Below are 26,645 nucleotides of genomic sequence, written 5' to 3'. Positions count from 1 at the left end.
GATATACTGATTACTCATTAGCTATACTAGGGGGTAGCTAGGATTCATATGACTTTGGCACAGAGGTGGTCACATACATTGATTTGTAAAGAATATTGCTCGATGATTTTGATCAAGTAAGAGAAGCAGCGTGGTAGGTAGAGTCAGGTAGAGGGATAAAGTCTCAATCAGAAAAGACCTTAGGTATCACACTGACACTGCTAGCAACACGAGCTGAACCCTGAGCAGCCACTGGAGGACCTAAGCAAGTCGCCTTTGTCACCATGCCCAGCCTGATAAGAGAACAACATGTAGTGATGTAGTGTCAATGAGAAATGAGAAGCTATCACAAGGAACCACATTAGTCAACATTGTGATTTAGTTTTTTAAAATTCTAGACCAATATTCTTCAAAATATTCTTCTTGAACAGTCTGCAAAGTGTAACCTGAGATGCTGGTTGGAAACAAATGTCTCTAGCCCTAGGGAAAAGGCCTTTTTCAGAAATGGTTTATTATATGTTCAAATGTTGGAGAGCTCCTGATCTAGGTTAATGTATATCAGGGGTCCCCAAACTACGGCCCGCGGGCCACATGCGGCCCCCTGAGGTCATTTATCCAGCCCCCACCGCACTTCCGGAAGGGGCACCTCTTTCATTGATGGTCAGTGAGAGGAGCACATTGACCATCTCATTAGCCAAAAGCAGGCCTGTAGTTCCCATTGAAATACTGGTCAGTTTGTTGATTTAAATTTACTTGTTCTTTATTTTAAATATTGTATTTGTTCCCGTTTTGTTTTTTTACTTTAAAATAAGATATGTGCAGTGTGCATAGGGATTTGTTCATAGTTTTTTTATAGTCCAGCCTTCCAACGGTCTGAGGGACAGTGAACTGGCCCCCTGTGTAAAAAGTTTGGGGACCCCTGATGTATATGTTATATACAAAATAGAGAGTAAGCTTTGTAATTCTTCTTTGAAGAATGCCATATTTGAGGTTAAACAATTTGGATTTTTTTAGAAGTTAAATTTACTGGGGTGACATTGATCAGTAAGATTGCATTGGTTTCAGGTGAGCATTTCTATAGCATATGAACTGTTGATTACACTGTGTGCCCATCAACCCAAATTCAAATCACTTTTTGTCACCATATGTATTTTTTTAACTTAATTTTAGGAATACTACAAGAATATAAGCCCCTCAGGTTATGCGGGGGGAGGTTGCTTTGTTTTGCTTGTGATTTTTTGTGTGTGTGTGTATTTTATTTTCTGCTATGTCTGAAGTGCTTAGAACAATTTCTGGAATATAATATGTGTTCCACAAACATTTGTCCAGGGAATGCATGATGAATAAAAGTTTGTATTTTAAAGACACAGCTTAAATCTAGCTTAATTAGCATCTCTAAGCCTTGCTATGCAAAATGGGAATACTGATGCCTTTTTCACAGATTTAATGTAAAAATTAAATTTAATTACAGCTGCAGAACATTTAGCAGGGTGCTTGAACCCAGAGCAAGCTCTTAATCAATGAGAAGTATTATTCCTATTGCTGGGAATAATGCTTAACACATCACCAGTATTTAAATTAACACAGTGAGTGACATGCTATAGTGATACTCTAAGAGGCCTTTTTTGTTTAGAGAGTCATACTAGGCCCTGGCCTGTTGGCTCAGCGGTAGAGCGTCGGCCTGACGTGCGGGGAACCAGGGTTCGATTCCCGGCCAGGGCACATAGGAGACGCGCCCATTTGCTTCTCCACCCCCGCCCCCTACTTCCTCTCTGTCTCTCTCTTCCCCTCCCGCAGCCAAGGCTCCATTGGAGCGAAGATGGCCCCGGGCGCTGGGGATGGCTCCTTGGCCTCTGCCCCAGGTGCTAGAGTGGCTCTGGTCGCGGCAGAGTGACGCCCCGGAGGGGCAGAGCGTTGCCCCCTGGTGGGCAGAGCGGCGCCCCTGGTGGGCGTGCCGGGTGGATCCCTGTCGGGCGCATGCGGAAGTCTGTCTGGCTGTCTCTCCCCGTTTCCAGCTCAGAAAAAAAAAAAAAAAGATAAAAAAATAAAATAAAATAAAATAAAAAAAAGAGAGTCATACTATAACAATAAAGTAAACCTATTTCCCTGTTGTCAATTCTGCATTATTGGAGAACTGTATGAGTTTGAAAAATAGTGAAATAAACAGCAAGCCCACAAGCTGTAGAGTCTTGCTGTACTTTTGGAGCCCTTCCTCCCTCTCTCCCTCCCTCCTTTCTTTCCTCCTTCTCTTTCTACCTTCCTTTTGGTTTCAGAGAGCTTGGGTCCTGTAGAAGTGTTTTGGAAGGGCTGAGCTCAGAGAAAGGAGAAAAGAGTAACCAGCCCCTGCCAGCAGGATGGGGACTCAGAGCCACGACTTGGTGCTGCAGTAGCTGTGACCCCAGCAGCTGGACTCGGCTGCAGAGCAGTCTCCTCACCTGCAGCACGAAGGATGGGCAAGTGCCTGGAGGAAACCTACAGCCTGGTCTGCGAATACAGCGACAACTTGTATGGGCTGGACAAGTTCTCAGACAGAGGGCAGCAGCCCTCTGGACATGAAGGAGAAGACGATGATGGTGTGGCTGCCTTGAGGAAAGAAGCTCGTTACACTAAGGCATCCAACAAGACAAAGCTAGGACGATTCCAGTCATTGGAGAGTGGTGCGAATAATGGCGGTCACTTGGGATAGAACCTGAGCAATTGATGCATCATATTCTCCGGCTTATGAACAGAAGGAAGAAGACTCGGGTTATTCTTTGAATGTTACCCATCTCAAACACATGCAGAGGCGGATTTAACGGCGGGCACACCGAGCATGCGCACCATAGGCTCCGACTGCTGAAGGGCCCTGCGAGACCCCAAGTTTACCCCTTCTTCTAATGACACCAAGTTTGGTTTTATACGTGCAATTTTAATATTAATAGTACATACTATTTTTTATTTATTTAAAAATATGGTTAACATGTATTTTTATTTTCCTTGTCTCTCTCTTTTTATTTTAAGGGGCCCAATATTTTCTTCTGCACCCGGGGCCTGAACCAACCTTAATCTGCCTCTTGGCACATGCAAGGTTTCTTAGAAGATATAAAAAATATATTTTTTGGAATCCTGGTTTAAAGCTCCAAATAAAGGAAGTTGCACAAAGTATACAAATGTCAAAATTACAGTCACATGAATAGAGAAGAATTTATCAAAGAATTGACAGGAGTCACAGGAAGCCTACATTCGGAAAACAAAGCGTCGTTTACCAATCCACAGTACACAGGGGTAGTAGAAATCATTCAAGCTGTCTGTTGCCCGAGTGTTGGAAAGATTGCACGTTGTTCAGATAGTATTATCTCCAGGAGGTGGTGAAGAGTGCTGAGGACCTGCCACAGCTTAACCAAAGCCGGCGGTGCAGCAGGAAATGGGAGAGAGGCTAAATTGGAATCTGGTGACAGATCAAATCAAAATGACCCAGCAGAAGGAAAACAAATGACCAGCAGGTGTTACCAGAGAATAGTGAGAAGACAGGGACAGACAAAACCAGTACGTGAGCCACAGGTGGTGAATGAGGGAGGAGCTACACCTGAACTTGCCAATCAAGTCACAAAGGACCCAAGTCAAATGAAAATGACCTCTCATTGGGTTAAAAAAAAATCATTTGTGTTGGAGGTCTGTTTCTCACCTGGGATTCTGTGAGACGTTCCTGGGATTCCATATAAAACTGTGACTGAAGGGACTGTTTTTGAACTTGTCTGTGTAGCTATACTCACCATAGGGAACAGTGACTGAGCCGCCGTGTGGGAGGTCGTTTGTTAGAGACCCTTTCGTGCCTGTAGGGCGTGTGCAGCAGGCCCAGACATCCGGCTGAGCTAGGAGAAGCTGTGGGTGCTGGGATTGCACGGAGGGGAATGTGGTAGGAGCATGATGTTGGCCAGGCCCTGACGACTACCTTTGCCGACCTCTCCTCCTGCACTGCCAACGACCCATGGGAGCGAAGACAGGGTGGGTGACCAAAGCAGGTTTACAGTTATGAGTACACAAAACATGGAGTTTATTCCTGTATTCTTATTTATTAATTATTTTATGATTCTCCATGCAAGCAAATGTAAGCCTCCTTTGCCCTACCCTGTATAAACTTAGCAGGAAATTTTCATTCTAAGGAAGGAATTTTTATGGGTTATAATTCAGTTATCACCTGTGCCTTGTTGCAAACACAGCAAAAACATGGGTCATATAGTTTAGAAGTGAATTGTTTTGTGAAGTTCTTGTTCTTTTTGTGAGATCGTATTTAGGTCTTATGCCCGTTTTTATATTTTACTAGCATTTGTTTGTTACAAACAAATCCAACGGCCTGCTGCTGCAGTTTTTGAAGACCGGGTAGGAGACCGAAGAGGACCATGCTAGGCGTAGAACTGCAGACATTGCTGACACAGTTAGGGATGAAGAATTATAGCCTTCTAAGCTATTCAGCATACTACCGCAACTAGGGACAGAAAGAAATCCTTTCTTTACAATGAAAGCTACTTTTTAATGGTTTTATATGGAGTTATAATCCAAGCTGTCCTATTCCACTGTTTATTGTTTATGAAATACAACTGACCTAGCATTTGGTCTAGCAGTTTTAACTGTAAATCATAGTCATTTCATAAGTAAAGATGTTGATTATTTTAAATGGCTCTTAGAATATCAAAACAGTAAAGATTTTGTTTTAAAAAAATCACATTTACTTAAAAGGTTTAGGAAGCAAATTATCTAGTAGCAAAACTTATTTCAGAAAAGAAAAGGTCATATATTTGGTAAGATTCTATTAATACCAACAGTAAAATTCTAGTGCATGAAATACAAGAAATTGAAAAGACTCCAATTTAATCAATTAATTTATGTCATATGATGCTAAAGAAGTTTTGAGTGATTAACTGAAACACAGTAGCTTCTCTGTCTGGGTTGACAAGTCAACATATTTTTACCAATATTTGACATTCCACTGCACTTGCAAGTTTTGTAAATGATGATGAAATTCAAGAAAATGTTCCTGCTGCTAGGAGCCTCCCAGAACAAAAGCCAATATAAATTTAACAGGTCTTCATATCTGAAAACCAAAGGTCTGTCATCTATACTCCTGGTGCCCACCAGTGATTGGGTTCATGACAAGTCTTGCCTCATTAAAAAAAAACAAACACCTGATGTTGATGTTATGGCATACTGCTTTCTACACAGAGAGGGGCTGATATAAACAACTTGTGATGAAATGAAGAAAGTTCTGGATAATGCTACAAAAATGGTTCGTTTTATTTAAAACCCATTTATGCAAAAATTAAAAACAAAACAAAAAAACTAAAACCTGAACAATGAGCACATAACTCTTCTAATACAGAAACCCGAGTGGCTTATCAGAGGAAGCGTTCTCAGCAGGACCCTGAGCTAAATGGGAATTTCCGAAGTACTTAGCGGAAACTCCTCGTGGTTCGCTGACTGCTGGGAAGATGAAGAGTGGCTACAAGCCTACTTGGCAGACGCGTTTCATTGTGTGAATGAATGAACACATTTCTGCAAGGTCCTGGGGAAAGTGTTTTTTCTTACAAGTGACAAGATTCTTAGATTAAAAAGAAATGGAGTCTGGAAGAATCACGTTGCCAAAGGAACTTTTGAAAGTTTTCTGCAGCCACTTGGACTTGGGAATGAAGCCAGATAGTAACAACTCTCATGCCTAAAGTAAAACTCTCCTTGAAGAACTCAAAAATCAAATTAAATAGCATCTCCCCTTCGTGTGTATGAGGGAGAGAAGAACCTCTTCTCTAAATCCTCAGCCTGAGGTTCTGTCTCAGAGGAGAGACAGAACTCTGTGAGGCCCAGTCGGCCAGTGCTGCATTTCTGTGAAGTACTAGTATCCTTCAGCTTAGTGATCACAATTCACATACCATGAGGGGTCCCTTGCTTTGAAAGCTTTTTCAGGGGTTCCTCCAGGGCGAAACTACTGAAAAAGAGCTGGAACAGACAGACACCAAAGAGGGATGCAATATAAATTGTCCAGACTGGTAAGAATATTAAGGGGCTATGAAATTAACTTTTAGAGGTGGGTTTATTCTTAAATTATAAAAAGTTTAGAAGTATTATAATGTTGTCTTCCCGTACCAATGGTTATGTTTACTTAATGGACAGTGGATATGGGAATCTATTTTTATCCTCCCAGCTAGGGGCCCTGCCAACAAAACTGACTAGAATGATTTGTGAGGGACAAAGAGAACAGAGAGGGCCTTGCTAAGGCAGATAGCTGGAACTTCCTTATGTGTCTTCAAGTATTTAGAATGTTAACTCTTATTAGGTTGAGGTCGTCTTGAAAGGATGACGAGAGTGGAAGAAGTATCATTTGGAGGAACACAGAGGACAGGATTTTGGTGTCTTCATTAGACTTGCTTCAAGACAAAAATTACTTTTATTTCAATAGTGCAAGACTGAGGTTCTGAGAATAAAATTGGCCATATGCTACAGAATATCCCACTCTGCGGAACTGGGTTCCTCTTTGTGAAGGAAGGTTGCTACTCTGCAGGAAGACGTTGACTTCCTAGTTAGCTTTCATCTCCTTTTGCATTTATTTGTGCTCAGTGAGACCTGAGTGTGACAGCAACTGCTCTTCCCAGTTCGAGAGCAGCGTATTCTGTTGGAATCTGAATTCATTCATTGAAAGATTTGTTTTCAGGTTTACCAACTGTTTCTTTTCACTAACATTTGAGCATATTATTTTATTAATAATGAGATTCCAGAGTTAGAATTGAGAGCTTTTTTTTTCCTTTTAATTTTTATTTTAAAAAGCTCTGTCAGTTTTGAAAAGTCTACCTCAGAGTTGTGGTTTAATAAACTTGTTTTGCTTTATGGCGGAAAGTGTGTTAAACTTGGTATTTTAAGACATGTTTCTCTAAGGTTAGACATGATGTCTAAATGTTATTTTTACTAGTATTTTGCTTTCAGTATGGCCAAATATTGAGCTTGGTTTTTATAGTTCCTGATATTTTTCTGAAAAATCAAAATAAATTTGAAAAATGGTGGAAAAGGCAAACATTCAACAAACCGGTTCTCTGGGCTCTCTTATTCTATTAAATAAATGGCTTATCTTTCTTTTTCTTTCTTTTTTTTTTAACTTCAGGTTATATTTAAAGGGTCACACCGGGACAGCAGGACAGCAGAGCAGCCTGGTCATCCATGGTGCTGATTTCAGCACTAAAGATGCTGATAATGACAACTGTCTGTGTAAATGCGCCCTCATGCTAACAGGAGGTAAGTCCTGTGGGGCATTCCCTAAGTTCTGTTTAATTGGTTTGAGCCTTGAGATTTCTTGAGAAAGAACTCTGATATTCTGGTCAGGAAACCTAAAAACAAGTCCCTAGAGATCATTTTGTTCTGCCCACTAATTTACCATGTGTTCTGCTTCAAGACATTGCTAACACACCAGACATTTGCCTCCTCCACCAACATCTATGAGAGGGCATGCTAAGCTTGGTCCTGAATAGGTTTTTTAGTCTCTTAAAGTTTCACGTACTCTACCACCCAAATAATCATTGCGATACCCATAGTGTAATTAACAAGAATTTGATAATTCAGCATTCTGGGGGAAAAATCTTATAAAATATTTGCAACTCTGTAGCAAGAGTTCATTGACAATCCTATTGAAATGGAGTGAGAAGAATAATGAGTGTCTAGTTAGATCTAAAAGTCCTACAATTCAGACCAGCTATCACAGGGTTTTGTCTTGTATGCTGTTGACCTCTGCAAGACATTTGAGCTGGTATAAGAGATACCATGAACTAATAGTGTAGCTCTGAGTAAGAAAGTTAGTCCTGTTTGTACTTTTTCAGTGTTTTTCCAGCATTCTGATTGTGTGAAAGGGGCATTCTCCATTTGATGCCAGCATGTCTGGAGCACTCCTTTAGCACTTTCTCAATAATCACCCTTGTTAGCAAAAAGAAAAAAAAAAAAGAGCAAAACTGTCTGCAGGCTCCAGGCCTTGAATCGGCAATGGGACATCCCTAGAATTAAATAAAGTGATTTTGTTTTTATTATATTGAGCTTTATATATACCTTGGATTATATAGCAAGTGGTGCTGATCTTCTATTTAAAGGAACAATATAAACTTTACATTTTTAGTTTTACTCACAGTATTTGATAAATCATTGATTTAAAAAATATATCTTTAGTAGTTAAGTATTAATAAAAGTTCTACACAGCTATGACAAAACCTGCAAAGTTGATAGATGACTAAAGTTTGAAAAGCACTAAGCTAAGCGCCAGTGGTGAACGATGTGGCTCAAGAGTGTTGTAAGTTCCGGTAAAGTAGGAAGTGGCACCAAACAGAACTGAGCAGGGAGCTTTTTCCCTCGTGTTTTTCCTCACAGTTTTAGTGTTGTTTTTCTCTATTAATGGAACAGCTGTCGCTCCTGCTTTCAACTGTTCTGAATCTTTCTCTTTGTTATTCTACAACAGAATAGCATTTAAATCTAATATTTGTCTTTTCAAATTATGATATTGCTACCATTATTATTACATATTATTATATTTGCTGTACTGTCGTACTTGAACTCCAAACCAACTATGTGAGATAAGTAGGGAAACTCTAATCTCTACTTTGTACGTAAGGAAGACAAAAGTAAATTAACGTTCATTCTTATATCCCTAACATCTAGTGGAGCAGACCGTTGCACACAGGAACTCAATAAAAAATATGGCACATGAATGAGCATCCTGTGACCTTTGAAATCACTTTCGAGTTTTGAAGCCAATGAAATGAATCATTCGGTTGACATTTTTCTTGTCAAAAACAAAGCATAGAAACGTTTGGAGGGATGGCTTTGGAGATGTCTTTCTACATTCATCCTGACCCCCAAACTCTCCATTAATACCACCCCACCCACTCCTTTTATATTAACATCTTTCATTGTGAGACTAGCCCTAGAATTGTCAATGCCAACCTGTTATGATTCTGCCTCGATCATATCCTTCTCCTTAAGTTTGAAACATACCATTTGATATCACATTCAACCTCATTAAATAGTTAAAAGTCTTCTGTATGTAATTTTATGACCCCCATCCAAAGCAGTTGTTAGATAGTTAGAATTTTTTTTAAAACTTGTACCCACAGGTTAGATTTTAAACTTTTTTTTTTTAGAGAGAAAAAATGTCTTTTAATTATCTTCCTGATCTAGAATTGTCAGAAACTTTATGCAAAGAAAAAAGACTTGATTGTCCATTTTCTTGCCCATTTTAATACTAAAATACATTTTCATTTTCTGCATGTCTATTGTTACAGATAATTTTTCCTACCAAATAAGTATAACACATGAAATAGCAACAGTAAAATCTTTCAAATGTTTTCTTAGAAGAGTATCCTGTGTGTTCATATTCTGTCATAATAATGAAAATGTAGACCAAAGAGGACAATGTACCTCTTTTTGTCAATGTAAAAACTTCATTGCTCAGATTTATGATTTTATTTCTGCTCCAAAAGATGGCACTTTGTCATGTTCTTATTATCCCTAATCATTTTTTGGACCTGCTTCTCACTCACCAATAAGCACATATGTTGGGGAAGAAAATTTCCATTTATTGCTTGGGCTAGAATAGTCTAAGAAAATGTGTTTTTGTAATAAACGCCATTACCCTATCAAATATCCTTTGAAAGAATCCAGGTCTTGCAGAGCTATTCGCTCCTCAAAGCTCACATGTGGAATTTAGATAGCTAAGAGCCGGAGAGCACAAGGATGAAGGTCAGTGACAGTCCCGGTTACTTGAGTATTGCCTGGAACTAAGGGCTGCAGAGCCACTTCTAATACTACTCTATTCTGTCATGTTTTCCCTTACAACCACTTTCTTCATCTAATATTTCCTTTATTCTTAATTTGCATTTGAACTTGTTGCCTATTTAAAATAGTCTCTTTTGCATGGTGAGATTCTATACTCTTTGAAACAACTGATTTATAATTCTCTGTCATCATCAATTAAAGCTTTTTTTAATCTTGTTTATGTTTTTGCTTTGCTTCCTCTAAAAGGAATTAAGAGTAAAGTAAGATTTATTGCCCGCTCACTGTCCTCAATAGCTGTCTTCAAGTACATGGAAGGATTTTAGTTGGAGAATGCAGTATCATTGTTTACCTTTTCTGTCAAAGACTGAACAACAAGAAGTGAGCTTAATTGAATGCAGAAGGTATTTCAGCTAGACATATGGTAGAACATTTTGATCTTTCTTGTTTCCTAACATTCTAACTTCTTAATCTTTCTTCTATCAGTTTAATATGTTTTAATGAGTATTAAGGATCAAGTACTATTAGAGAAATGAGCAAGATAGACTAGAGCTCACCTCTAGTGAGGGAGACCATCCACAAAAATAAATAAATAAGATATAACATAATTTAAAACCATACAAGTTCTAGGGACACAGTATAACATGTGACACAGTTATGGGAGGAATGAAGAAGTGACTTTAGGTGGAGCATCCAGGGATCAAAGGTTGGAAGGAGTTGCCTGGGAGGATTGAGCATTTCTAGTTATGGACACCTTCACAAAGAGAATATGAAGCTATTCATATGACAGAGTTATGCATGTTTTTCTAGTCCAGGAATGAGAAGAGTATCTTACAGTTTCTTCTAGTTCTGTTCTTCATTCTATCATTTCCTGTACTCTTTGTGGCAGCAGTAATGTTCATTTCAATGCATGAGTTGTAATTCACAGTGCACAGTGGAGTGGAAAGGAGGTGTAGTCAGCTGAGAAAGCACATTTGCCTCAATAGAAACATAGCACAGTGTTTTACCCCTCCTTTCACAAAAGCATGGGCATTATTCCTGCCTTCCCAGAACGCTTAGCGAGTCTTCCATCCGATTTAAATTTTGAATAATTGTTTTGTTTCCTACACGTTTCTTTTGGAATCAAACTGTATACTTCAAGGTCAAAATTACCACACATGTTTTCTATGGAAATGACCCCTCTGTTAAATCATTAAATAGAGATGATTTGTCAGCATAGATTTGGAAGCCAGAAATAATCTGTGCTCAGTGATTCCATTGACCTTAGGAATATTTGTAAATTTTTTTTTCTTAGCTTTCTTCCTTTATATAGCATATTATGAAAAATATGCATATTTAAGTACCATAGTAGGAGGGATACATTTAAGAGATGACTATAGGAAATATTATTTTTAGTCCCACAGGAGAGTTCCTATTGTACCCTCCTGAGCCCAAAGAAGGAATCCATTTTATTATAAATTTAATGTTTTATCTACTACTTAACATGAACACCGTGAAAATATAATCTCATCTAACAGGTGCTCTTTTAATGTGAATTTAATGTATATAAAATAAATATGCAAAAAACTTCCAAATTATAAAAATGAAAACCTCTTATCACTAGATTGTCACATTAAAAGCAAACTTATTTTAGAGAAAACGTGGTCCTTGGTACTAAATTAGCATTCTTTAAAATACATGTTTCTAAAAGTCTGTTAGAAACTACAATTGCTAAAGGTTGCTGACAGAAACAAAACATGGCATTGTATTGAATTCTTTCTTTTACCTTACTTATCTTTTTATCTTTCAACACAATTTCCATATTTAGTGTATAACATGAAAGCTATGTAAAAATGTGGCCTAACCTTCTGCAGAGCAAATCTGTTGTGGTAGAAACTTCAGTGTCTTTTCCCATGCATAAACTATGTCAGCCAACAGACCAGACTTTGCTAAAACAAACAAAAGATATCTCTCAGTTCAGTACTAAAAGAGTGGATAAAGCTATACACATAAATTTCTTAGTACACCCTACAACTTACCAGACGCTAGCAGCAGAGAGTTGATAAATGGTTGTCTTGCCTCTTTTATAATCTTGAAGAAGACAAAGAAAATGAAAAAAAAAATTAGTAGCTTCTCCAACGGCTTGAAGTGACAAGATTTGGGGTGAAAATATAATCATCTTAGAGTTTTTAATAACCCAAGAAGGATGTGCTAAGCATTGTCAGATAACTGGCATTCCCTAGATTTTGAGTCAAAATTTTGAAAGAAAAGATCCATGTGGATAATTTAAGGTTGACCACAGAAATCTACATTGTACTATTATACTTTCAAAGCAATTTCTTATTTAACACATAATCTGTAATTCCACAAAAAAGTACATTTTTTGAAGACTGGGACTTCATGCTGTACGTCACTATATCCTCCATATCTAGCATAATGCTGGGCAAATAGTATGTGCTCAATAAATATTGGTTAAATAAATGAATGTTTTCACTGAATCTGAAAGGACATTACAAAACTACAAATATTCCTGATGAGAAGACATAAAAATAAATTAAAATGGGTATAACCTGACTTTGTGTGAACTTAAAATACATATATATGTACAATATTTGCATGTACACATGGAACAAAAGGATGAATATCAAAGGTTTGACTAAATATTAAGACTGACTAAACCCCAGAAGACTCAACTCCTGAATTGGATAAATTTGACTGTTAGGTTCTTCACTTTCAAATAAATTTTAACATCCTAAATGCAAAGTTTAAGATTATATTCCTATTTTCCAGGGATATTTTTTACTTATTGGAAAAGAGCAAAGAATATCAGAAAGTGCCTTTCAAAAGATAAGTTTGGGAAAGATGAACCAGAACGGACAGCCCTATAACACAAGGCTGTCACCAAAGGTTAATAATGGACAGTGGATGAGAAATAATCACTCAATTTTGTTTGTATTTTACTCTAATAATGAATGTTTATTGCAATCTTACTGTTTAACAGGCATTTTTGCATTATCCTAAGTGACTTGCATTTAATAGCTTACATGATACTTCTCAAAACCTTTTGAAATAGGGACCACAATAATGCCTTTGACCAGAACTGAAGTACAGGAAAGTTAGATAACTTACCAAAGGTCAAATAATTAGTGTCACAGGGAGAACTTTAACACAATCTTCCTAGAAGCCATCACCTTGTCTCCTCCTTCCATGACCTCTGTTTAAGGGAATGGCATTCAAAAAACAAAAGAAAGAGAGTTTAACTCTATATTATTCTTTATAACAACACATTGTTGAACGTTTTATTGAATTTTGGAGGATGACATTGGTAAATAAAATCATACAGGTTACAGGTGTACAACTCCAAAGCACATCATCCGCTCACTGCACTGTGTTCACCACCCCCAGGGTCTGACATGATATGAAGTCCAAGGGAGGGAAGAGACAGTAAGAGAATACCTAGAGATTTTAAATGAATTCAAGATTACTCACCAGGATAAACAACTTTTCATCCTTGGGACAAAAAAAAGAGAAAAGAGAAAAGGGGGAAAAAAAGCCAAGTCCTTGGCCTGGGGCCAGAACTGTATACGTGGACTCAGCAAATGGTTTTTTGTGATGAGCCATTGATAGCAATGGCACTCATGAATTTAGTTTAGCTTTGTCCTGAGTGATAAAAGAGGAAAATCTTGTTTTCTGTGCAATTTCTTTTGCATATAACTGATTAGAATGTATGCCTTCAAAATGAATGAACAAAATCTATACAAACAGATATATCTTTTTAGTTTACTATAGCTTTTACCTTAGAAAAGAAGTGTTGAGACATTTTGTTTAGATCAGAATTTGAGAGTTAGGTTTTCTGGCTTTCAAATAAATTTGAACTTCCTGAGTACTAAGTTTAGAATCAAATTCCTATTTTCTGGGCAAAGTTTCATTTATTGGTGATAAAATGTGAATTTCTGCTTCAAAGATAAAAGACTTAAATGATTTTTAAAGGGCTGGGAGGCCCAGGATAGTTATTACACAACTAAATTTTAATGAGTTAAGTGTAAATGAATTAGAAACATGCATCTCAGATTTCTTATTAAAATATACATGAGGTTACAGGTTATGAAGAAAAATGCTTGGCAAAGGACATCTCAGCCGTTGCCAATTTTAAAACATTTGAGACATTTTATCAGTTGTCCCAACAGCAGATGGGAGCTGCTGCTTTCTTCTGTCCTTTGCTTACATCACCAAGTTCTTTCAAGCTTAAAGTGCCTTTCACAGATTAGCTTGTTTAGCATATTGCTTATTTGTTATTCCCAGACACATACAGAACAAAGTACAAAGTGAACATTTCCCCAGGATCATAGAGGATATGTAATTCAGCCGTTTGTTTTCTTAGCAGAGAAGAACTGTAAACCCAGGCTTATTGGTCAGTGTGTTCACAAAGGGTACCTTCTTCCCATGTGAACTGACATGCATTGGGAGCCATGAGTGCATCTGATTATCCACAAATGCTAAGAAGGCCACCTGAGTAACCAGGACTCTGCCATTCTTTTCACCCGTTTTCTACAAATGTGCTTTAAAACATGTCTTTTCAGGATTTATTTAAAAGACCTGATCATGTTTAATTTTTTCAAAGAGAGGCAGAAAGTGGTCAAGCTGAAATATTCGATACAAAGAATTCTTTTTTATTTCATGTGTCTGAGAAAGCACAACGCTTGATTACACAGAAATAACTATTGTTGATAGCGTGAAGTTCAGAATATTTTATAAAGGGCACTACAACTAAAATTGTCATGAGAAATAATGTCCTGTCATTTTGTTTTCTGCTATCTTAATTCATCATCTTTATTATCATCAGATGCTCTCAGATAGTCTATAGTATGCATGGCCCACTGGTCTTAAGGTAAAGAGATAATGAAACAGCTCAAGCTCTTTGATTTCCTCATGAAAGCAAACAAATATTTGGAAACAAAACCCATATTGAGTATGTAAATGCCACGTCTTTACAATGTGAACATTGTATAACTACACTCATTTGGGCCTAAATTATTTTCATATTTCTCTAATAAACCTTACCAAGCAAATAAAGAACTGTGTTGGCACTGATGACCTGGTTTTCATTATTAAGTCATTATGACGCCCCACAAGATCTACGAGGCGTCCCCAAACTACGGCCCGCGGGCCACATGTGGCCCTCTGAGGCCATTTATCCGGCCCCCGCTGCACTTCCAGAAGGGGCACCTCTTTCATTGGTGGTCAGTGAGAGGAGCACTGTATGTGGCGGCCCTCCAACGGTCTGAGGGACAGTGAATTGGCCCCCTGTGTAAAAAGTTTGGGGACCCCTGAATCCCTTTTGTTCCTGCTCTAACCCTTCTGCCACACTTCCTAGGTAACCTACACAGAGCACTGAGATAGGGTCTTACAGGCCCAAAGAGTACATAACCTTTTTCAACTCCTACAACTGTGCTGAGAAAAGTATTAATCAGATATTAATAAATCACAACTTGTGAATGAAGAGTTGAGTGGCCCTGTGTCCTCGGGAATTTCCCTTGAACGATTTAAGCATCGCTGCCTTTACAACGGCATTAACCACAGCACGTCAGGCTGTTTGGGAATAAAATGCAAAAATGCCTATACATACTTAGTAGGATTCCTGACACATATTAACTGTTTAAAAATATTAAATATTATTTATATTATTGCCTAAAATCTCTCAGTTATTAGTTGATGCAGTTAGCATCAAAGCGTGGGCCTTCTAATTTCTGGTCTGGTTCTCACAGTCTCCCCAGTGCCCACAAAAATTTATTTTAATGTAATAAAAATCTTTGTGTTATGACTTTTGTTTACTTTGCTAGAGCTATTATTCTCCAACCCCTCACCCACTGGCACTGCAGCCAACCTGGCTGTTGGCAGACACTCCTGCGCCCCCAGAGCACATATATACTGTCTTTAGAATCTCTTCTGTCCAGAGACACCCCCTCTTCAGGATCCAGCTCAAGTGGTAAACGAGTGGACCTATGGACTCACAAACAGAATTTTTCACCTCTGTTTGTAAGATTTTTTAAAATCTGTTTAATGATTGTCATCTCATTTTTTTTAACAGTTTGTTGTTTCTTTCCTACACACAACTGTTCACTCCTTAATGTCAGGAATTTTGTTTTACTTAACTCTGGCCCCTCTATCAGCTTATTGGTTAATATTTGTTTAATCCTTGATTCACTTTTCTCCCCTTTGACAGGCTGCTCCATATGCTCAGGATGGCTTTGGTGGGTATAGTTATCCAATGAGGGCTCTACATAATATTTTATTAAACATCCAACCTGACAGATCGAGGTACACTGATTAAATGCTATTCCTTGAGAATATTCACAATGATGATGTACAAGTAGATTGAATCAACTATAAATTTTTCCATGAGCATTATTCAACTTTCTATCAAGACTGTCTACTTCTTGCCTTTATTACTGCAAGTCTTTCCCTTGCTCACTCTAACAGCTGCACCGATGTTCTTAGTCCCTAAACACTCCAAGCTTTCTTTCTACATGGCATCGGCATGTGCTATACTCTGCTTGGAAGAGTCTTTCTCATATTCACGTGCTTGCCTCCCTCTCATCCTCCAGGCCTCATTAAATATCAACTTCCTCCATGACTGAAAAGTCAAGTAGTCCCCGGCTTTATAGCTACCTAATCTTTCCCTTTTTTTTTCTTTGTTCATGCATGATTTATATTTATTTATTTGCTTACTTTTTGTCTGTTTTTTTCCCATTAGAAGTAAGTTCCATGAGGGTAAGGACTACACTTGTCTTATTGAGTATTATATGAAAACACAATAATAATTACATTACTGAATGAAGAAATGATAAAAAATGAATATAATAAGCATGGGTCATTTATTAAATGTAAGATTTTAGTGAACTAAACTAATTCAGATCACAGAGACTTTACAAGAAGAAAGAGCCCAAGTCAGTCAGTCTGTCAGTAAGCCTATAGTCACTCATCAGTTATTTATTAAGCAAGCTCTGTTAGGTGCAGCACTAAGTAAGTATTTACGCTGGAAGGGCCCATAAACAGACCCTGCCTTTCCCTTTCTCTTAGGATAATGAACAAAAGACTCTGGGGTTTGGTCTTCAGGCCTTCGCAGCTTTAGGCCACAATTTCTCTTGTTAACTCTGACCCAGCCTTAAGGTCTTTCAATGTCTCTAAAATGCCATTCTTCTAACTACAAACATTTCTCCACTTATTCGAAAAGATACACATGATCAACTTACCTGATTCTCTCTTGTACCTCTTCTGTTTCTTGTCATTTTCTTAAGTACCTCTAAAATTTCCCAATGAATATATCTTTTGGCCTGGACCCTTTATTGCCAGGCTGCTGTTGCAACAGACCTCTGCCTGCCCACAATCTTTCAGAATTCTTACGACGTTCTATAAACCAAATGAAACCACACATTTTTACCCTAAGTACCCGAAGGTAACTCAGAGGATTGTTCTGTGGTTTTTAGTAGTTCTCAGTAACAGAGGATCTGAATTTGCCTCAGAGACCATGGTGGGCATTTGGGAAACCAGGGAAGGCTCATTAACATGATGGAAGAGTTCCGCGGGAAGGTCATAGAGCAGGAGGAGGAAGTTAAAACTCTGAAGCGATCAAGTTGGGTGAGAGTCTTCAGGGTAGATAGATTCCCCAAGACTAGACTGTCTTTTGTAATATAAATAATATATTTTTACTAGTTCTACTTATCAAAAAGATTGAAAGGAACTAATCCTAAGGAAAAAAGAAAAGGTGAAATTTTATGGTTGCTCCTTCCTTGACAAAGAGCCTCTTGTCCCTTGTGTTTTCACTGCATTAACATCTACATTGTTTACATAGAGTTGGTAAAACAGCATTGAATAGAGCAGCTTTCCAAGTTCATCGACATACCTTACCATTCCCCAGTATGAGCTGGTAATTAATACGGCTTGTTATGTCTCTAGTATGACTTTATAAACACATCTCAGCTATATTCATCTTCCAGAATTGAAAAATGAGAACTAGCTTGTCTCTGTTTTTTTTTTAAAGTTTCTGGAAGTTGATGCTCATGTTCCAGTTCAACCTCAGCTGTACAGCTTTCTCTTTCTTTAACTATTAGTCCCTTAGGTATAACTCTACAATCAAAGGGAGATCAACTGTATCCAAATAAAAATATGGCAGAATGTCTCTGGCATCAGTTTCTCCCCGAAGATTTCAGCAGTTGTTACTTCAAGAGAGGGAAAAAAACATACAATGTTTTATCTAAAAATCTGAGAATTTAATTCATTAAAAAAATTAAATAGTGAATTATCCTTATAGAGAGCTATTCAAGCATAGGATCCCCAAGTCACTGATCAAGTTTTTTGGGTGTTTTTTTGTTGTTGTTTTTTGTGTTTTTTTACTAAGTTTGGAAAGAACTTGAACAATCTCAGAAAAAAAATACTGCTATATAGAAGCTATATGGCTCCTATTGATGAACACTTCCCATATTGCTATTAAATACAGAGAGGACATAGAAATTCAAGTTGAGTTCAGAGTCATTGCCCAGTATCCAGTTAATTTAGAAGCAGCTGAGGGCAAGTTCTTGGCAAAATAATGAAGAAAACAGAAAGCATCTCTCTCTATATATATATTTAGATGTCAGTTGTCTAAATATCTGAATTTCTTCACTGGTAATTCATTGTTCTATTCCCAATAGTGGGCTTAAGGTAGAATGCCTCTTAAGGGTTGTCTGAATTTTACGTGCCCTGCAAATAAGTCCAGGCCTGATTGAGATCACTTCTGAAAGGATAGAAGCTTCCCATGGGAAATGTGTCCCAATGGAGTGACACCGAAACTTGGTTTCCATGAGAGCATTCCTCTCTCTGATTGTTCATATACTGCCTAAATCGAATGTCGCTAAGACAGGTCTACTACCAACAAGATGTTTACTGAGTGCCTACAATTTTCGAATGACCATATCAAGTATGAATAAATATCTCCTCAGTTAATGCCATTAATTTCTAAATGTTCAATTTCTCTGTAATTGTTTCTTCTTTCTTTTGTTATTAACGAATTCTTCAGGCTGGTGGTTTGATGCTTGTGGTCCATCCAATCTAAATGGAATGTTCTATACAGCGGGACAAAACCTGGGAAAACTGAACGGGATCAAGTGGCATTACTTCAAAGGGCCCAGTTACTCCTTACATTCCGCAACTATGATGATTCGACCTTTGGATTTTTGAAGGCGCAATGTGGGAAGCAGTTATAAAAAACAACAAAGAAATCTGGAGAAGCTACCAGATGAGAAACTGCTTGAAAATTTCTGAAGCAAAACAATGTGTCCCCCTTCCAGCAACAAGTGGCGGTTATATGAAATCACCAAGGTTCTTGGCTGTGGATGTGGAGTCTTTTGAGTTCACAAAAGTCTCTACTGGGGTCGACTGTGTTCACATGGCTCAACTCTAGAGGATGCCACTCACTGTCATGTTTTAAAAAGGGAAGAAACTGCTCGGCTCACTGTGCTTCAAACTACTACTGGATATTATTTTGGAACTATGGTAGCCAGATAATAAATAGTTTATTTCATGTAAAACTGAAGAAAAAGAAAATAAACAACAACAACAAAAAGAATGTACCTGAAGAATAGAAACAGGCCTACAATAATCCTTCGGAAAAGATGTATCACACCAGTGAAATGGTGTTATTTCTATGCAAACCTACTAACAGTAAGTTTATACTGTTGCACAATTTTAATAAAAGTTCAGGAAGAACAACATTGCTCTCTGAGTTGGTTAAGTGTTCATGGATTTCAGAAGTCTAATTCCTAAATCATGCTTACCAATTAATTTCAGTTAAAGGAAAATTCTGTTTTGTTAAACCATAATGAATTGTAGTACATGAAGAATAACAGTGTGATGTCGGAACACGCTCCATTACTCTGATATTTTTATATCGTTCTCAGAAAAAAAAAATGGGCATAATCAAATATAGACCTATAAGGTGAAAAATTATCCCCGATGGTACAGTTTTCACTTACTTTAAAAACTGACTGACTGATATATAAATATATATTTATAGCCTGAGTAAAGTTTAAAGAATGTGAAATATATCGTCAAGCTCTTAAAATAATATACATGCATTTAATATTTCCCATGATAGTGTACATGAAAGCAGTTTTTTAGTGTGTATTAAATTGAAGTAAAACCAAGTAAACTGGAACAGTTTATTTTACAGTATTTTTTTGCATGTGTACATGTAAGTGTAACTTCATTAGTTTTAAAATAATGACCTTCAATTCTTCACCCTGTTAATTCATCCTAATTTAATTTTTGCTAATTGATTGAAACATGCTTTCCAGTTTTACCCTGTTCCAGTTTCTATAAAAGGTACACTTTGAAGTCTATGAAAAATAAAAGAATTATATTGTATATAGTGTGTTTATACCCACGATAAACCTAATATCTGTTTAATCTGGAATATGCAACATTGTCCTTAATTCATGCAAATAAACACAAGTTTTCAAAGAAATCTACTACACTACTTTATGAAATACATTATTCTTCATATTTTTCTTCTTCAGACAGTTTTCTTAAGTAGTTTCTCATATTTAAAAATTATTATTAGTGATGAATATTGGCAAAACTGTTTTATACCTAAGGGAAACACACAAAAAGTTAATCATAGTCACCTATTGAATAAGAAAATTCTGACTGTTTGTTGCTGTAAATCTCCTAATGAAAATGCCTATGGGAAAATCTATTTTAAGTGAAATTGGGGGCAAACATTTTTGTTGCAGTTTGAAGTTACTACTGTCTCTAAGTGTTCAAGTTTACAATAGTGAACAGGTTTTATCAAAACATGAGATAAGAAAATTGAGATACATATTGGGTGTTCTTTTATAGAGAGAAAATTTTTTTTCAAAGCATATCGATTTCAAACCTTGGGATGATCTATTATGCCTTTATTCCTCTTCTCTGAGAGAATAGAGCTATTCACATGTTTAAGAAAATATTTTTTTAATTTACTATCAAGTCTTTATATTTATACATCTATATACAAACTTATTTTGCCTTAAATGTGATATATGCAGGTATCACACAGTTTTTCTCTTGGTGACTCCTGCTTAGTACTGTTTAGCCTCTCCCTCTATAAACCTTCTTGATTATTTTCATTAAAAAGTGAAAGTGAGTGTTCAATTCTTTTGTGTTTTTACAGATTTTTTTTACCAGTCTTTTGATAAGAAATACTACTTCCCAACTTATATTACAAAAATAAAATGAAATAATAATAAAAAAAATAAAGCATGATATTTACTGTTTTGTTATCTGGGTTTGAAAAATAAAATATTGTTTCCAATTATTTATAATAAAGCAGTATAAAATGTTTCTATGACTTCATTATGTGCATTGTGTAATATCTACCTGTCTTAGGCCATTTAACATGTATAGCCTTTGCATTTAATTATTTCAGGAGAAGATAATTAGGTATTAGGACTTTTGTCTTTAAATTTTTATTTTAAAAAAATTCATGTAACTTCTATTAAATGTCTTCACATCAATCACAGCTTTATTTGATTTAAAAAATTAAAAATAGCATATTTGTGCAACCTTATCTCATTTGAAATAAATGTTTTAAAAATAGATATCTATGGAAGTATAGAAGAATCACTAAAAAAACTATTAAATAAACTAAAGCCTCAATCTTTGAAAAACTTTCAGTCTGGGATGTGATAAGAAAGCTTAGCTTCATTAGAATGACTGATCAAAGCAATGGGTCTGAGTCCCACATCTCTACTGTACGATTGTTATGTCCTGTCAATTATTAAATGCTGTGTTATCATATGACAATTGATAATAAAACTAGGGAACTTTGCATGGAGAATAACAGGATATGTGCTGAATATCTGAGTTAGTTATAAAAGGTAAAGAGCATTAAGGAGATGCTACTCAACCCTCATGCTTCCTTTCTCGTCAGCGGTCTTACCAGTTCAGTCCTCACAAGGTTTCTTACCTTTGATTCTGCTCTGACTGCCACCACTTTGATGTGAACACTCATTAACTTCCACCTACATAAATGGAAGAGATATTCTTTCTCCTACTACTCTCTGCTTCTAGTCACCCTATATCCACATAAACTTATTCTTTTTTTTTTTTAATTGGCTTCAGCGACAGAGGAAGGGAGTGAGACAGAAAGACAGAAACATCAATCTCTTTCTGTATATGACCTGACCAGGGATCAAACCACAACGTTTTCTTAAAGCCAGACTTCTGAAGATGTTTCTTCTTTGCTCAAAACCATTCACTGTTTCTTCACTGCTGCCTAAATTGGAAATAAACACATCAGGTCCACCTTGCCTGCATTGCCAGATAGTTCCATTCCACCTACTCGTATTCCAGTCAAAATGAAGATGCCTCAGTGCTAGACTCATTGCAAAAATGGCACGCCCTTCCTCTTCTCTATTCATGCCCTCACAGTGTGACTTCACAGCTCATCCATTAAGAAGTGGAGTCTATCTCCCCATCCCCTGAGTGGCTGGCTTGGGACTTGTTCTTGCCAAAAGACTGCAAATGTACCTGTGTGTCACTTCAGCTCCACCCTAGGAGAAGTGCCAGGAGAAAAAGCCCAGGGTAGCCTAATGGAGGATTAGAGACCACAGGAAGCAGGACAGAGTTTACCAGCTGAGACCACCCAGTTCAGCCAGCCCCCCGCTGACCTACCAGATGACCCCAGATAAATAAGGGATCTCGGCTGAGATCAACTGAGCCTGGCTTAGGTTAGTAGAACTGCCCAGCTAACATGCATATAATTATGTGAAACAATAGCGGTGGTTGTTTTAAGCCACTATATCTTGGGGTGTTTTGTTAAACATTATTATTTCAACAGTAGCTAACTGATACAAAATAATACAGGCCGCCATACATGCACATGAGATTCTTATGCAACCTAACTTTTCAGAACCACTTCCTCGAATTATGTTTGTCTCTTCTAGAATGGCAAAAGTTTCAACAATTCTCTATAGAGCATCAAAACATCAGCTGCTTCATGACACTTTTTCTGATGCCCTCTATTACTTCCACCCTCCTTCTACTCATGTACTCTTTACCGCTCTTAACACATTTTTTGTGCTTTGTTTTATATTCCTTATTGTTTCTAAGAGGCTATATTTTATTCAGCTTTTAATACCCCCACAGTACCTAGTAGACCCTTTGTATTTATTAAATGGAATTGAATTGCTCTGAAAAAAGTAAGAAATCCTTTCTATCTATATTCAAATCCAAAATTCATAAATTTGACCACTATCTTAAACCATTTATTTTCACACTTCAAATTTAGCCCATTCTCCTCCTGAAAAAAAAAGATGCCCAAATTTATAACTTTAGTCACCTCAGAAATCCACTTCATTGCCTACCTTGCTGGAACAGATTATATATTGTTTGAATGAGGGAGGCTGAACTCTTTTTAATTTAAATTAATGTCAATATATGAAATGTACTATTAAATAGTAGTTTATTTATTACATGGTTATTAATGTAAGGTGATGATTTTGATTTTAAATACATATATTTGGGTAGCCTATTTTCAACTTTAGTATTTAAGGTTCAACTAAAAAGTTTTTTTAGTTCTTCTGACTCTTAATAAAAGTTGTTTCTCTAACTCAAGTTCAATATTTTCTCACATATTTCTCTGATCATTTCCTTATTGATTACTTACTTTTTTATCAGCCATTGAGATTATCATAGTGAATATAATAAAAGCATTCTGAGGGACTACTGACATGAAACAAGTCATTTACATCTCTTTCATTCTTATCCCAAATGACAGATATGGTTAAGGTTTACTTCCTCCCAGGCTTTGTTTTTTAACCTGAGAAAAATAATCTCAAAATTGAACATATTAACCTTCATTAAAATGTGAAAGGATATTTTATTTTGTTTTATTTTGATGGAGAGAAGAATGACTTCTGATGTCATCCTTTATAAGCAAGCGCTTACTTCATCCACTCATAAGACCAGTCTACCTCCTGCCCATCCATTCGCTCTGTCTCAGAGCTAAGGGGGAGTTGATGTGCGTGTTGTGTGGTGGGAGTTAGCAGAGTACCATGGTCAGCCAGTTATGCCAACAGAACTGTGACTACTCTAAATTTTTCTTATATAAATCAATTTTTCAAACTGCATCTTTTCCCTAGATATGCTATGAAGAACCAGAATCAACTAAAAGAAAGTACTAAGCCATTGTAAGTTAAAATTGGATTTAAAATAAAGTATTATAAAAGGCATATATTTATTTGTGTACATTTTAATACAATGTCTAAACACCAAGACAATGGTATAAAAGGTTAGGGAAAATGATTAAGGCTTCAAATGAATTTTGATATTTCCACTAGAAGAAATGTACAACCATAATAGTTATAATGAAATGCTAGATCATTGTTACATAAGCTTTTCCTTTAGAAAATGATTTTATAGCTTTAGTTTCATGGCAGTATGTGAATTATATTTAACAAATATAGCAGCCAATTCCTAGCATCCAGATGAAGCATTAGAAAGGTACTAGGGATATTAAGGCTTAAGAAATCCACAATTAATGAGGAAAACAAGCAAATAGACATGAATGAGCAATAAAAAACCTTTAAATTACTGGAGTTAATATAAGTGTGTTTAAGTTGCAGCAAGAATAGTGAGACAAGAATAATTAAGTCCACTAAAGGCTGTGTTATGTGTAGTTGTATATAATAATAATTATATGTGTAAAAAACATGAGGAATACTACTCAATAATAAATGTTATATATACGTGTTTTTTAAATTTAAAAGAAATGTAAGTCCTCCCTTCATTTACATTATCCATTTCATTGAAGATGGCATCTCAGCTTCATTTTGCAAGTTTATTGGTAGTTTCCAGGGAGACGGAAGTGGAACTGCAACGGCATAAAGACATTAGAAATCATGATGCTCTGGGGAACTCCAAGTTGCACTCTATGGTTGGCCTGTGAAGTTCATTTGAGGGGGAGGCCGCAGGAGAGGAAGGTGGAGATAGAGTCAATCAGTGAAAGATTTTAAATCACATTTCTGAACTTAGTTTTTATTTTCTTGTTAAAGGGGTTTGGATCAGTGAGGATGTTATCAACAAGCTCATTAGGATGAGGGCCTGGCCTGTGCAGCAGTGACAGTAGGAATGGATGGAGAAGTTGGGTTTTGAGAGATATTGAGAGGAAAGAATCAAAAGAATTTAATCATTGGGTGGAAGGTGAGGACAGCAGTAAGACCATTCCATATTTTTGTCTTGGTTAATTAACTTGAAGGTGATGCAAATGTCCAAAATAGGGAACACAGGTTTAGAGAAGTAGCTAATGAATTAGGTTTTCCAGGTTGAGTTTGAGATGCTGGTGATTCAAGTTTGGCAGTTGGATACGTGAGTCTGACTAATTAATCAAGCAGGACTAATGAAGGTTTCAGATTCTGTCGTATCTAGACAGAAATTAAAATCACTAGATGAAATATTTTTAACAGACTATATAGTGAAATATAACCCAAAAGAAACATTGATTGAACATAAAAAGTATAAGGAGCAAGTAAACAAGGAGAATTCAAAAAGGAGATAAGTAATAATGGCTAGACAGACAAGAGGAAAGCCAGAAGGAAATGGCATAATAGTAGATTGCGTTAAGAATCAGAGATGCACCACAGAATGGGAAGGCATGATGATGGCGAGTGTCCACTGGATTTGGAATTTAAAGGGAAATTGGTGATTTTATGAGGCAGCGTTAGTGGTAGAGGGGTTAGAAGCTAGATGAATGAATAGACCCTTGCTGATTAGAATTGACTTCTTGAGCTGCATCATAACTGGAAACTGGTTAGAAATGCAGATTTTGGCCCTGGCCGGTTGGCTCAGTGGTAGAGCGTCGGCCTGGTGTGCAGGAGTCCTGGGTTCGATTCCCAGCCAGGGCACACAGGAGAGGCGCCCATCTGCTTCTCCACCCCTCCCCCTCTCCTTCCTCTTTGTCTCTCTCTTCCCCTCCCGCAGCTGAGGCTCCATTGGAGCAAATATGGCCCGGGCACTAACGATGGCTCTGTGGCCTCTGCCTCAGGTGCTAGAGTGGCTCTGGTCGTGACAGAGCAATGCCCTGGATGGGCAGAGCATCGCCCCCTGGTGGGCATGCCAGGTGGATCCCGGTCGGGCGCATGCAGGAGTCTGTCTGACTGCCTCCCCGTTTCTGGCTTTGGAAAAATACAAAAAGAAAAAAAAAAGCAGATTTTTTGGGCCCCATTCCAGACTATCAAATTAGAATCTTCATTTTAACAAGATTCTCAAGTGAGTCCTATGAACATTAAAGTTTGAGAAGCTTTGGTTTAAAGTTAAACCCTCAGAAATATGGCTGAGAATGGAAGGAGATAAAACAGTAGAGGGATAGGAACAGGACAGGTTGCTAGAATGAGAGGTGTCTGAATGCATCTTCAGACTGAGGAAAAGGAGCTGTTGGGAGAGCTGAGGCTGAAAGGAGGAACAGGAAGGACCCTGACGGAGCAAGTATTTTGAGGTGACTGGTGACACAGGGTTAAGAATGAAGGGAGTGAGGGAAGGCTTAGTTTGAACAGGAGAACCAGCTCTTTCTCTAAGAACAGAAACTGGGAGGCAATGAATTGCCATAGGAAGGATATCTACCTAATGGCCTCTATTTTATAGAGGAAGTGGAAGGGAAGGGAACTTTATGAGACTATAGGCAGTTTAATTAAATAGTGTTTGAAAATAGGTTCAGAAGAGCCACTTAAGGTAATCGGAGAACTAACTGACCAGAGGAATTCCAACTTGACCAAGTGCTATTAAACAATCAATTGAGATTGGAAATCAGGAATGTGAATGGACTGATCCACTTTTTCCAGTGATTGTCATATGTGTCAAAACAAGAATTAGCCTCACTCAGCTTAACAGCTCCACTCTGCCAC

General features: G+C 37.2%; 1 protein-coding gene and 1 pseudogene across 2 annotated transcripts in view; both read left to right on the top strand.

The window, feature by feature from the left end:
- Nucleotides 1-21,018, top strand: part of ANGPT1 (angiopoietin 1) — a 286,426-nt gene extending 265,408 nt beyond the window's left edge. For both annotated transcript variants that reach the window (XM_066379352.1, XM_066379351.1), the window contains exons 8-9: nt 7,103-7,233; nt 18,785-21,018. In XM_066379352.1, coding sequence (XP_066235449.1) covers nt 7,103-7,233; nt 18,785-18,945 — 292 coding nt within the window. In that variant the 3' untranslated portion in view covers nt 18,946-21,018. The remainder of the gene's footprint in view (nt 1-7,102; nt 7,234-18,784) is intronic.
- Nucleotides 103-3,608, top strand: LOC136398098 (THUMP domain-containing protein 1 pseudogene; annotated as a pseudogene).
- Nucleotides 21,019-26,645: the final 5,627 nt, after the last annotated feature.

The sequence above is a fragment of the Saccopteryx leptura genome, chromosome 3, assembly GCF_036850995.1.
Source record: "Saccopteryx leptura isolate mSacLep1 chromosome 3, mSacLep1_pri_phased_curated, whole genome shotgun sequence".
Taxonomy (NCBI): domain Eukaryota; kingdom Metazoa; phylum Chordata; class Mammalia; order Chiroptera; family Emballonuridae; genus Saccopteryx; species Saccopteryx leptura.
This window is presented reverse-complemented; position numbering and strand designations above follow the sequence as displayed.